This window comes from Centropristis striata, chromosome 5, assembly GCF_030273125.1.
Source record: "Centropristis striata isolate RG_2023a ecotype Rhode Island chromosome 5, C.striata_1.0, whole genome shotgun sequence".
Classification (NCBI taxonomy): domain Eukaryota; kingdom Metazoa; phylum Chordata; class Actinopteri; order Perciformes; family Serranidae; genus Centropristis; species Centropristis striata.
In genome coordinates this window covers 19,433,847-19,448,237 of record NC_081521.1, presented here as the reverse complement: position 1 = coordinate 19,448,237, position 14,391 = coordinate 19,433,847, and the positions used below count along the sequence as shown (strand labels likewise).

Below are 14,391 nucleotides of genomic sequence, written 5' to 3'. Positions count from 1 at the left end.
ATAAATTCCATTTGATTCCAATAAAAAACAACTATTCATCAGACAAATCCAACTTGCTTTTCCCCCTTTTTCTGATTTCTCTCATTCTAACTGTGTTATTCTGCACAAAGACATGTTTGAGTTGTTCCCACGTCTAGCAATGATTGTTCTGATTCCATAGAGCTGCAGGACTTATAGATTCATATAGATTGTATATATTGCAGTGAAATACGAGGACACAGTGAGTAAAATGTAAAAACAGCAAAACAGGCCCTGAAACAGCTTGTTTGGTTCAAAGGGTTCAATTCTGTTGAAACTTTACATGTTTTAATTCCTGTCTTGATATAAGTTCTTGTGTACAGGAGGTGTCCATGTAGAAGAAAGTAAAAAAAAAACAAAAAAACTCTGTGTACTAGATGCAACTTTTCCACCAACTTCAGTGATTTTTCACATTACTTGCAATAACACAGAATAATAGATGCTGATAGAATCTGATCTTGAGGATTGTTTCTGGGCGTACACATATACACACCTCTGTACACTCACTATACTTACAAACTATAAACAATGACATAAAGATGTAGCAGATACACACATGCACACACACACACACACACACACACACACAAAGGGAGTCACGGACAGCAGTGGTAAGTGGGAGTAGTTCCTCGTCGGTGGAGCAGGAGGCTCTGAGACGCCGCAGCCGTCTCCCCTGGAGCTGGGCGTGGGGAGGAAAGTGAGTTTGTGTGTGTGTGTGTGTGTGTGTGTGTGTGTGTGCGCGCAGGGGGTCATTATATTGCGGTGGAAGGAAGGAGTAGGGGGGCATGTCCTTGGCAGACAGACAAACGCACCACATACAATATTCATCTTAAGAGCTCGTTTAGTTGACGGATGAGTTTGAAAATAATATCTGACTTTTAAGATCTTTTTTTTTTCTCCCGCTTTTTCAAATTCGATCAGTAGACAGTAGCTGCTGCATCAGTAGACCGGCCGACTGTTGCACCAAGATATAAAACATACATTATGAAATGTTGCAACAACATGAGCTGTCAGGACACTATCAACTTTTTATCATGCACATATTTGTTTCATCATCTTTTCTAGAGTTCAGCATCATTCTGCTGCTGGCTGATGCGTGCTGCTTTAGAGAACGTCACATCAGGACACTGTTCATCCAGGTCAACTCTGCCACAATATTTTACTTTTTTCATCACGATAATACATTGACAGTATGCACAATCCAAATATTGTGATACACTCTGTAACAATGTAGCGGACCAAGCACTAATGCTTGGTCAGCTACAAGCTAACAAGCTCTAAGAGGCTCTAGCATGAATGGCTGTATCTCTCTGATGTTGTCTCTGATGGAGAAAATGTGTGGGACTTTTTATGTGGGAAAAGCCTGTTAACCTCTGTGAACATCAAAACCTTTGTTTTCTTTGAAGGATCGCCAAAAATTTAAAACCATTTATCGTCAAAAAAACCTGTAAAAACAGGCGTTATCATCTACATTTGATCTTTAAGACAGTCCTTAAACAGATCATCAGTTATGACAGTTTCTGTTGGAAAAAGTTACCAAAAAGAAGCTAAGAATTGTGATATTTCTGTCAGAATCTCTTTATTCTACTCTTTTAAATTGTGTCGAAAAAGAAACAGTTTGTTAGTTCAAAACATTAAAATCATGATTGATTCTGCTGAGACGAACTGTCACGTGACAAATTTTCACTGAAAATCTGTTTACACAGAGGAGAGAGGAGAGGACAGGGGAGGCTGGAAACATGGAAACAGTTCAATATGTATAGCACGTGGAGACACAATTTTTCCCTCATACTTGTGACACCTCTGGGTGCTTGGGAACATGAACGATATATTCAACTTGCAATTTTTTTTCTCTTTTTTTTATGGCGTATGTAACTGAGTCAAAGTCCTGTGTTTGTTTGACTTATCCACCCGACCTCCTCCTTATGTGGACTTAAACGCTCTTTATACTATGTCACCTGATGTTCATGTCATGATTACTGTGGCCACTAGAGATCCCCCAGAGGTTGTAGCCACCCACTTTCTTATTCCAGTATTCATGACACTTGTGGGCACTTGGAAAAGTGTTTATATATAAATTCCATTTTAATCCATTTTATATATATGTGTGTGTGTGTGTGTGTGTGTGTGTGTGTGTGTGTGTGTGTATCCTAACATAATTTGTCAGAGAAATTCAACTTGCGTTTTTTCTTTTTTATGATTCTCTCATTCTAACTGTGTTATTCTGCACAAAGACATGTTTGAGTTGTTCCCACTTCTAGCCATGATTGTGCTGATTGTATAGAGCTACAGGACTTATATATTTATATGGACTTTATATATTGCAGTGAAATACAAGGACACAGTAATCAAAATGTAAAAAGTGTTGGGGTTTAGATTAAATATCTGTTGCAGAACAGCAGTTAATGTGTTAACTGATGCCTCAAAAATGTTCCTGTGTTTTACAAACTTAATCAACTTTTTTCAACAGCCAACAAAAGACAAAAGTCAGGTATTTAACTGATACAAATCAAAGAAAACTGAGACCAGAACAAGTTTCTTAAATTTTTGTATCTGCTTTTAATTTTTTTATCACTTTATGCAACTACTTGCCTGAAACCCACCCCGTCTCTCTCTCTCTCTCTCTCTCTCTCTCTCTCTCTCTGTGAGTTGTTGTTAAGCTCAGCCACTAATGGCTTTGGTTGGGACTGTGGTTAAATGTGTTACCGCTGCCCTGCCCTCAAATATTGTATATATATATATATATACAGACAGACAGACAGACAGACACACACACACACACACACACACACATACACACACACACGCACACACACACACACACACACACACTGTAAACCCAAAGCAACACATATAGAAACATATACTGCTGTTTGTATGTGTGTGTGTTCATGTTTGGTCTCTCATTTGTGTGCAAACTTAATTAGAAATGTGTCACCGTGGTCTCATTTTGATGTGAATGTTAGTATGTATGTATGCATGTGTGTGTGTGTGTGTGTGTGTGTGTGTGGATGTATGTGTGCTGCAGTTTGCATGCGTGTGTGTGTGTGTGTGTGTGTGTGTGTGTGTGAGAAGCTCCATTCTCAGTTGAGCAGAAACAATGGAACCTCTCTGATTACATCTCCCTGTACAGGCGGACAGGGTGTGTGTGTGTGTGTGTGTGTGTGTGTGTGTGTGTGTGTGTGTGTGAAGCTGAAGGGGGGAGGAAAGGGTGGCGGTCGTGGAGGAGGAAAGAGGGGGAGGCAACGCTTGGACCGGCCCCCCTCCTCCCTCCCTCCTCTGCTCTGTCTCCCACACACACTCGTCCTGTCCTCTGGCGTCTCATTGGTTAAATCCCCGGCTATATATTTATGTGATTGGTCAGGGCGGGGTATATATACTCAGCGTGGGTCGGTTAAATCTGGCCACAAGTTTCAAAACTTTCAAACAGGGCAGACAGACAGAGAGACAGTGAGTCGGACGGCCCATGTGACGGGGGGGAATCGAGCTCTGGACAAACCGCTGCACCACACACTCCAAACAAGAACTGTTGTCTTTAGAGAAAAGAAAAAGGAGTGAAGGAGAGAAAAGAGGCAGAGTCATTGTGGATCCTTTTCAGGGGGAATATCCTGCACCACAACTTGTTTGTTTTCTCTTTCTTCCTCGTCTTCCCCCTCCTCTCAGATCTCGATGCTTTGCTTTGGGATTTGTGCTCCAAATCCATCAGATTCCACTCTTGATCTTTCATTTTGTCATCTGAAACATTTCAAGCTGCACATTTTTTCCAGAACTTTGCAACCCAACAAACCGAGACAGACGTTTTCAGAATTTCACTCGGACTAAAAAGTTGAATCCAAGCCCGGTCCTGGAATGAATTTAACGGAGCCCAGCTTGTCCAGAGAGACTCTCCTGCATGCCAGCCGGATGTCCCTTGGGGGCCCCTGGGGGTCTGGGACCCCGAGCCCAGCTTCTGATTCTGAAATGGGTTTTGAGCAGAACCTCTCCGGGGACTGCAGCTCCCCAGATGGCCTCGGATCCGGCAGCATGAGGAGGACAGAGGCGAGGATTTCTCTGACGCCCGGCTCAGGGGGACAGAGTCCGGACCTGACCCAGGCGGGAGGCGTGTCGGCGGGCACGGCCGATGGGAAGGCCGCGGGGGGCGAGCAGAGGATCCGCAGGCCCATGAACGCCTTCATGGTCTGGGCCAAAGATGAGAGGAAGCGACTGGCCGTGCAGAACCCGGACCTGCACAACGCCGTGCTCAGCAAGATGCTCGGTAAGAGAGGGAGCTGAAACTCTATGTAGGGCATCAGGAGTTTCCAGTGAAACCAAACGAGTAAAATCCAATTACAGCTTTTTAACTCTCCTATTATGTTCGTTTCTCAGGAACAGCAATAGTGATCGTGGGTTATTTGTACCAAGAAACCCCAATAAACATTGTTTATATTTCATGATTAACTCCATTATGAACCATCTCAATCAATATTTAGTGCAATGGTGTTCTTTACCTCTCACAGATCAGGTTCAATGAGGATAATTCACTAATTTTTCATAATAAATCCACATTAAAACTTTTTTTATGGACATTGGAAAGACCTACATATAAAATACAATGTTTTTATATGACAATGAGTTTTTGAAAATTTTATTTTACATTTTTATTATTTTTATTTTATGGAATGAGTTGGTAAATTAACATGAGTCACCTCTTCTGTTTAGGGTCAGATTGACCATTGAACATTATCTATGTAATATAAACATGCAAATATGTGAAATTAACCATTTTCATTGTATATGTTGATTACACTTATTAAGCCAAGCAGAAGAAGTTTCATAGCGAAAAAATACTTTTAACTATTTTTTTTTTAGATTTTTAAACTTTGAAATGGGTCAATTTGACCCACAACATAACAGGAGAGTTAATCAGTAGAGAGAATTGTGAGAAACATGCTCAGTTTATTTCTTTGCATTTGTTTTATATCATCAGGACCCGGTTTCCTCAAAGCATCTCAAACCTCAGCATCAAGATCCTCTCAGTCTAAAGATGGTTTTGTTACTGAACCAACAAATCAAACAAGTTTTGTAAAGTGACTTTCTAATTGCAGTTAGAAACCAATATATATAGCTCAGCGTGACAGACCCCACCCATCTGAGTCACTGTCGTCCGAGTAGTGTTCATAATGTATATATATACATACTAGAATAACTAATTAAAAACACACATATTTACCTGAATATAGATATAAATATTACATTATTCCTTTAAAATATCATCCATCATGTACAAACCTGATTCCACAGAACTGTGTAAAACATAATTTACATCCATTTTTTAATCAGATTGTATATTTAGCAACACAAAAGTTTATCAGTTTAACATCTTAAAATCCACCTGACCGGGAAGGATTAGTTAAAGGAAGGTTAGGATTATCTTTGGCTGCAAAAAACTTAGGAGCCAAAAGGCCAAAATGCATGCATGAAGCTTCATCTGAGAGGTAAAATCTTCTATTTTCTGCATGCAATCTTCTGATTTTTTTGTGCTTTCCTGTCATCAAAATCAATATTTTTGGGGATTATGGCACAAATATTCAATGTTATAACACCTACTGAGTTGGAAATTGAACATTATTTGGCCTTTTATAGTCAATTGTACTCAAAGATAATTAAAATCAGGCAATATTTGAGTTAGTTTGCATCACTTTAAAAATAATTTCTACCTCTTAAAGTTATTTATGAAGTTTAAATGAAAGATTAAATAATAAATAAATGAATATATTCGCTATGAAATCCTGCCTCCTGCACAGTGTCAAAGGTGGCTGTGTGTGTGTGTGTGTGTGTGTGTGTGTGTGTGCACATTATGTTTATATTATTGTTGAGTTTGTGAACATATTGTGATTACAGCTCACTGGGTTGCCAGGTTTGAGGCTTTTAAGTGTTAACAGCTTCACTCTTTACTGCTGCAACAGTAAACAGACATCTGTAATAAATCACGATTGGCTAAAGAACAAATGTACACTTTCATATGTTCCGCTGATGTTTTTATCTAAATTAACTTGCAGTGGGATAATTAAAATACTTTTAAAGCCTTGATCTTGACATTAAAGTGACACATTGTGACACTGAAGTTTTCACTAGAAAGGTGTAAAGTTTGTAGTTTCCTGAGTGACGAAGAGGACAAAAAAACTCAAAAATGTCCAAAGAAACTCGAGTCAAACCACTTGTGCAGCATAAATCACTCCTCTGCTGTCCATCGTGTGCTTATTATGTTTCAAACCTCATAGTTTTGTGAAAATATGGAATCCACTGTGACCACAGTCGCTGTTCTCCTCCACTGAGGAAACTACAAACTTTTTACAGCCACCCCTTGAACTGTGCAGGGGGCAGGATTTCATAGCTAAGTATTCATTTATTATTTAATTTTTCATTTAAACTAAAAATAATTTTAAGATGTGACAATAATTTTAAATTGATGTAAAGAAAGTCAAATATTGCCTGATTTTAATGTTCTTTGAGTACAATTGACTATAAAAAGGCCAAACTATATTCCATTTCCAATTCAGAAGTTGTTATAACATTGAATATTTGTGCCATCATCCCCCAAAATATTGATTTTGCTGTCAGAAAAGCAGAACAAAATCAGAAGATTGCATGTAGCAGTTTCTTCTGGCTTGTTTTTCTGTTACTCGAGAGAGCAACAGCTTCAAATTCATACGCTGTTTCACAATAAAACAATATTCACACTCGTCAGTGCAAACAAAGTCTGCCCAGCTCTCCTGCAGCTCAAAGAGATTCAAACCATAAGATTTCTGCAAGCATGCTGCTAGTGTCTGCACAAATGGGAATGTAAACACTGTTACTAATATATATCAGCTCCATGGCTGTGATTCATGGTCATTTTGTGGACAGATGACATTTTATAGCCCTCACAAAATGAAGTTTTATGGATCGTCTTATAGGCTCCAGAGCTGCAGATGCTGCTGTCGTTGTGGAGCAGCGTTGTGTCATTGATTTAAATAGATGCAACGCACTTCCAGGGGGTCACCAGGATGTTCCTGGATCCTGGAAACATATTGCATGAATTCAAGATTCAAGATTCAAGACTTTATTGACTTTATTAAGTATTTTTTCATGTGCAAAGGAAACAAAATACAGTTTCTCACCAGCTCCAATCAGTTCTTTAAAAGACAGTTTTACATATTTATAATTGTCCATCCCTAAGAGAATTAAAAAATATGCACAGTACGGTGCAGAAGTCTTAGGCAGGTTTGAAGAATTGATGCAGGTTTTAACATTTTTCTTCTGTTCGCTCACTTTGCATTTTGTTAATTAATAAAAATAAACTATTAACATTTCTATATTTGAAAGCATTCTTATTTTACAGGATTTTTTTTCACACCTGCCTAAGACAAGACTTTTGCACAGTACTCTTTCTCTCTCTCTCTCTCTCTCTCTCTCTCTCTCTCTCTCTCTTTCTATATATATATATATATATATATATATATACACACACACATATATATATATATATATATATAACTTATTCCTCGTTTAAGTTATTTCTGCACAAAAATGTTTGGATTTCTTTCTTTCCTTTTCATTTTCTGTATCTTTTGCACCATTTTTGGGCCAAACAATTAATACAAAAATCAAGAAAACAACAGATTCAGATTAATCATTTATGGAATTAAATAAAAAAATCTTCCGTTGCTGCCCTAAAATCAGTTATGATGAACATCATGTTGAGGTTGACAAATATTTAGACTGTGTACCTTCCTTTTCTTTGCTCAAGGCCCCTAAATTATAAAAAACTGTGTCTTTTTTCCTGGCAGGTCAGTCCTGGAAGGCCCTGAGTGCTCCAGACAAGCGACCATTTGTGGAGGAAGCTGAACGTCTCCGCGTGCAGCACCTCCAGGATCACCCCAACTACAAGTACAGGCCTCGCCGCAAAAAGACCACCAAGAAACTGAAGCGCGTTGAGCCGGGGCTGCTGCTTCACAGCTTGGCCCAGGGCGGGGCTTCAGGCCTGGGATTAGGACCCGGTGGTGCAGACAGTGTCTCCGGAGGTTCTTATGGACATCTCGGTGCCCACTCTCAGCACCACCATCACTCCCACCACCTGCTGCATCCTCTGGGGCACTTCAGGGACCTGCAGGCGTCCGGACACCCGGAGCTGGAGAGCTACGGCCTGCCCACTCCGGAGATGTCCCCTCTGGATGTTCTGGAAGACGGAGCTGGGGAATCTGTGTTTTTCCCCCAACACATGCAGGAGGAGGCCGGGATGGGTGGCTGGAGCGGCTACCACCACCACCTCCACCACCACAACCCGCACTACAGCCACAACTACAACAACCACGGCCACCACAACTCCATGAACGGCGCCGCGACGCACAGTTCAGGAATGAGTCTAAGCACCTGTTTGAACTCCAGTTTGAGTCCAGGTAGAAGCTCCAGAGTCGAGTCCAAAATGAGTTCTGTTGAGTCAAACATGAGTTCCAGGTTGAATCACAGCTCGGGTCACCACATCGCCTTGAGGAGTCCCGTAAAGTGTCCACCTCTGTCCGACTCCTCCCCCGTGTCCTACCCCTCCATCAGCCTCCCTGATCCCATCAAACCACACCAATCCACCAACTACTTTGGCCAAATGTACGGAAACAGCGCTCCGAACGCTCCCTACTACATGCCTTCTCACCTGGGCCAGCTGTCACCTCCTCCTGAGACGTCTCCGTCCTCCTGCTCCTCCTCCTCCATCCCCACATCCACCTTCGCTCCTCCTTTGCACTTAGAGCCATCCAATCCCGAGTCCTCCTGCCACCTGGGCTCTTCTTCTGCTGAGTTCTGGTCTGAGGTGGACAGGCATGAATTTGACCAGTACGTGAACGTGGGAAGGAACCAAGAGGAGGTCTACGGACGAGGTGGCAGCTGTGGGGGCGGGAACAAAGTCCTGAGTGGGCGCAGTAGCAGCAGTTTAGGTAGCAGCATGAATAGCGGTGTTATCAACAGGGATGTCAGTAGCATTTTGAGTGGTGCTGGTGGGTGTGATGAAGGCAGCAGCCCTCTCATATCTGCTCTGTCTGATGCCAGCAGTGCTGTCTATTACAGCACCTGTATCACTGGATAAATACTCATCTCATCTCTCGTATGTACATCCTGTCATACGCAAACTGCACAGTTTAGTTTGGATCTGGAGGAAGTACAGTCATGGAAAAAAATGATAAGACCATCGTTTTCTTCAAATTTTTGTTCATTTTAATGCCTGGTACAACTAAAGGTATATTTGTTTGGACAAATATAATGATAACAACAAAAATGGCTCATAAGAGTTTAATTAAAGAGCTGATATCTAGACATTTTCAATGGTTTTCTTGATAGTAACCAAAATCATGATCAGGAAAACAATGGAAAATGGCTAGATAAAGAGATATTGAAGTTGTTATCATTATATGCGTCCAAACAAATGTACCTTTAATTGTACCAGACATTAAACTGAACAATAAATTGAAGAAAACAAGGGGGTCTCATCATTTTTCCATGACTGTATGTACCTCCTGTCATATGCAAACTGCACAGTTTAGTTTAAATCTGGAGGAAGTAGGTAGTGAAGATTAGTTTTGGCTCATATTCTTGGTCAGTGTCACACCTTGCTAGTCTTTTACAGATTCACAACCCTAAATAACAATAATTAAAAATGCAACAAAAAAAAAAGAAGGAAAGATGCAGATGACAGTTTTTAATAATTCCAACTCTTTCTGGAGCCAGAGCTGAGTCGAGCCAAATACCAAAAACTGGAAAAAAACAAAAACTTAACTGGCAAAGAAAGCACTTTTGTCAAATGCTTAGTTTTAGATGCATTAGTTTACACGTTGGCTGGCTTTTCTAGGCAGGCTAGTGTGGCTCATGGCACCTTTTAAGCAGAAGCTACTGTCAGTCACTTAGTTAGCATAGCGGACATTAGCTCATGCTATTAGCAACTCTGATCCAAATGTAGGCCTGTAATAAAAAATTAAGCTGAGTTAGTGCACTGTCCTACTCAGTGGTTGAAAGCCCCTTTAAAATAGTATTGTTTTCTCCTACTCATCAAGGGTGCTAGTGTTAGCATACATGATGCTAATAAACCAGGAGTATTTATCGATAGCTGGATACATGTCTGAGCTGGAAGTTGTTCTGGGGTGTAGAATATTATCAGGCACTTGTCTGACCTGAAGTGCTTCCCTGTTCCTACCCGTTCCACGGGTTTTGTTTCATTGCACTCGAGCCCTTTTTCTGGACACCGACAGTACGTGCTGCAGGAATATCATGCAAAACAGATGATTTATGTGATTGCACTGGTCATAAGAAAAGTCCTACAGCTATGACAAAAATCTGAATTTCAAAATCATCTCGTATCATTTTTGACATTTCATCTCAGGACCAGAAAAATATTCATCTCCTCTAAACTCAAAGAAGTCTCATCTCGGACAGTGAAGGAGAGACTCTGGAGAGAGACAGAGAGACTGGATAGAGACTCGCTCCAGCCTCCACATATCTCTCGGTGTTGTCGGGAAAAGCCTTGGCCGTGGACCCAGAGCAGACCGCTGATGTCTCCCACAAACTATCAGGATGTTTTACAAGCTCGGCTCGGGTTTTTTCTGATCGTGATACATGCCGTTCCCTCTCTCCGTCTCAGTCCGTGACAGGGCCTCATGTCAACCTCCGTGCCAAGATCTGCAAGTTTTAAGTTGCTCTGCTTCCTGGCAAACACGGATATGTTGATGATTCAAAGAACATTCTTCCTAACCAGTAAGCCTCTCTGGTGTAACAAGCATATCAACTGGTTAAACAAGATGTCTTTGTTTCAATTTTTAAAAAGCGTAATTTTGTTCTACGTATAACAGAAGATTGGTTCGACAAATTAAGTGCCACTGGACCAAATCTTGTGTGGTAGATCAGGAAAAAACAGACTCAAATCAAGAGATGTTGGAAAGCCGTAATAACAAGTTGTCCCATTCTTAGTAATATTAAAACATTTAAGGATAATGTTTTGTTTTGATGTAGCCTTTTACTGTAAATATAGATGCCTCTTGGCAGTATGTGAAGGAGAAACTGAGACTATGAAATGTTCTCTTTGCACTGGGTTTAATGTCTTAGCTGTATAGAAGGAACACTACTTATTATAAGTGAAATGTCCATAATTTTAAATTTGTTTTGTACAGAAAGGACTGTTTTATAGATTCTGTTTGTAAAAATTGTCTTTAGTTTAACAAGTTATTTGCTTTTTTTTTTAGTTAGATGAGAGGATTCATGTCTGAGTGTTAAATAAGAAGCTGGAAACAGAAATCAAGCAAAATCTGCAAAATTAAAAGACCAGTTCCTCTGATACATACTCATTTGGAGCTTGCATCTTGTTTGTTTAGTTTGCACACAAGCAGGAAAGTAGAAACGATCATTTAAAACCACAAACTGTTGGTTTTAGCTTCCTGTTTGTGTACTGATTACATTAAAGGTGTTAATTAGAAATGTGGGCTGGTCCTGGTTGTCTCTCTGTTCCAACTCCATACTTACCCCACAGACATGACATGAGGTCTCAGAATGAGTGTGAATAATTTATCTAAAATGTTGGAAGTATTTCTTTAACCCTCTGAACCCCCAAGCCGATTCAGGCTAATATTATGAATACTGGGAAAGGAAATTGGGTCTCCACATGTTATACATATTGAAGTATTGTCATGTTTACAGCCTCTCCTGTCCTCTCCTCTCTGCTCTGTGTAAACGTCAGTGAATATTTGTCACATGACCGTTCATCTCAGCAGAATCATGTCTTCAAAGTGTGTCTGAGGAGCAGAATTTAATGTTTATAACAGAATGTGGTTATTTCGAAAGCTTTATTTTTGGTGCCTGTACATGAGAAATGAGAACAGAAATATTAAACAAATAATATATAATTTTTATATCAAAATTTTTAGGCTTAATTTTGGTACATTTTTCCTGCGTAAACTTTCGTAATCTCTGCCATTCAAGGACTGTCGGACTGCCTACAACAAACACTCTACTTTTGGCGATCTTTAAAAGAGTTTTTTTACAAGATCTAGTTATTCCAAACACTTTATTTCTGACGATGTAGAATAAAGTGATTTTGAAATAAATATCAAAATGTTAAGCTTCATTTTGGATACTTTTTCTTATGTAAACTTTCATAACCTATGAGCCATTCAAGGAGTGTCGGACTGCACATTTTTACAGGTCCTTTCTGCAACAAGAGTTTTTTACAAGATCTAGTTATTCCAAATGCTGTATTACTGGTGTTGTAGAATAAAGTGATTCTGACAGAAATATCACAATTTAAAGCTTTGTTTAGGTTACTTTTTCTAACAGAAACTTCGTTTGAAAGTTCAAACTCTGGCGATAATGCCTGTTTTTACAGTTTCTTCCTACGATAAATGTCTTTTCGGCGATAATTTAAAGCAAACAAACTTTTTGGGTGGTTCAGAGGGTTAAAGTTGATTTAAATATAAGTGTATTGGCGCAGTGAGTTTCCACTGCTATTTGTTTTTGTTCTTGCCAAATGTTGTGTATTGTGTGTAAACTTGCCTTCAAGAGGAAATCTTTAATTGTAAAAGATCTCTTGTGGATCTTCCAGTGATGCCACAAAACCCCCCACACTAATGTTATTTACTCTCAATGGCTGGACATTTTAAATGAGACTCTGTGATTTTGTTTGTGCTGAGAAAATAAAAATGCAACAGTTGTAGCCACTGTAGACTGTAGTCTCTCTGTATGTGTTCGTGTAGCATCCATCCTGAAATATTTCTGCATACAGTGGAAGCAAGAAACAGAAGTCCCTCTTAAAGAATTCATCCTGCATCTGTTCCGCATTAGTCCTAAAGACAATACTTTTTTTTTAAACATGAAACAGTAGAAGAAAATCATGTATCTTGTACAGTGAAAGCAGTTATATTTACCACACCGTTCCTTGTGGCCACCGTTGGTTGAAAACAGAGCAACAGTAGATTTTTCCAAACATTTCCTCTGGAGGAAGGAGCCGCAGAGAAGCGGCAGTTCAAGCAAAGTATTAAAAAAATAATTCTCCATCTGCATTTGACATTCTTTTCTGTTGACACCAAACAGACTCTTGTTTCCATTTTAATTTACTGTGACACACAAAGAACATCAGAGAGACAGGCGTTTTTGGAGTCGTGCAATAACTCTGGGGCTTTTGGTAATAATTATCTGAGGGGAAAAAAAACAAAAAAGAAACACCCAAGATTTTGGGATTAAAACAAAGGGCTTTTTTTTTTCTTCAGCAGTCATATAATGTCAAATTAAAACCAGGATTTTCCCAGAAGTGTCACTGTGATGCTTCTAAATCTGTCTGACAGGGATCATTTTAATATTTTCTGCAGAAAATTGTTTTGTTTTTGTTTAGATTTGAGCAATGTGGGTTGGCTGTAAATGTAACTGTCCTGTTTTATAAAATAAACTCTTCTAAGATTTCACTTGGTTGTCAAGTCTCTGGAGCAACAAGTTTGGCTGAAATAACCAAAACAACATCCCAGTTTCTGTTTATTGACTTTATTGATCCAAAGAGAGAGTCCTTATGTTCTCTCAGTGCGACCAACACAACAGGATCAAACAGCTTGGTCTGATGAAAATAAATCCATCTTCATTGTGCATTGAGTTATCAGCTCAAATTTTATGAAGATGTGTCTCTTTGGTCACATCCTTTACTAATGTTTGGGTAAAATGTTCAGTCAACAGATGATGTTGAAAAACAAACTTCAGCTAAGGAATAAAAGAGAAAATGTCTTGAGTTAATGCCTAGAAGACATGGGCGTTTTATTTGTTAAGTGTCTAACTACTTCCTGTTTACAGTCCTGGCTCCTTCCTGTCACCCTTGTACCAATGGTGGTCTGCCTTTAAATCTTCTTGTGGTGAAGAGCTGAAAAAAAGCCACAGAGCTTTATTTTTCTGCAACTTTAGTGGAGATCCAAGAGTTTCAGAAGTCACCTTTTCAGGCTGACTTTTTTGGGCTATGTGCATTATATGGTCGTCAAGGAGTCATTATACAGTATGAAGTATAGAATTACATATAACTACATAATTTTTGTTAAGTATGGAAGTTATGTCGTATGGGACACAAACAGAGAGTGAAAAGTCTCAGGGTGAAAGTCTGAAAGTGTTTGTTTGCATCCATCCTCTCTGACCTCCTCCTCATGTGGACTTTGTTGCTCTTTATACTCCACCACCAGGCTTCCCCCTTAGACGTAGCCCTGCATGTTGTATTTGGTCAGGTTTGTCCATCTAATTTGTGCTTGTTGACATTTTTCTGTGGCTATTTTTTTACGACTGCAGCCTAGCAGCTAGCTAAATAGCTTTCAAAATGATTTTTCACAGCAACAAGATCTCTAACCTAAAAGACAG

The 14,391-nt window shown here is 39.6% G+C and overlaps 1 protein-coding gene across 1 annotated transcript; it reads left to right on the top strand.

Annotated features, from left to right (window-relative positions):
• Positions 1-3,180: 3,180 nt before the first annotated feature.
• sox18 (SRY-box transcription factor 18) lies at positions 3,181-13,466 on the top strand. The gene is made up of 2 exons (XM_059334015.1): positions 3,181-4,273; positions 7,827-13,466. Exons 1-2 carry the CDS (start codon positions 3,868-3,870, stop codon positions 9,113-9,115), a joined length of 1,695 nt encoding a protein of 564 aa, XP_059189998.1. The 5' UTR covers positions 3,181-3,867; the 3' UTR covers positions 9,116-13,466.
• The last annotated feature ends 925 nt before the right edge of the window (positions 13,467-14,391 follow it).

Coding starts and splice junctions, on each gene's coding strand:
- sox18 (XM_059334015.1), top strand. CDS start 3,868: ATGAATTTAACGGAGCCCAGCTTGTCCAGAGAGACTCTCCTGCATGCC. Junction 4,274..7,826: donor CGTGCTCAGCAAGATGCTCG/GTAAGAGAGGGA, acceptor TTTTCCTGGCAG/GTCAGTCCTGGAAGGCCCTG.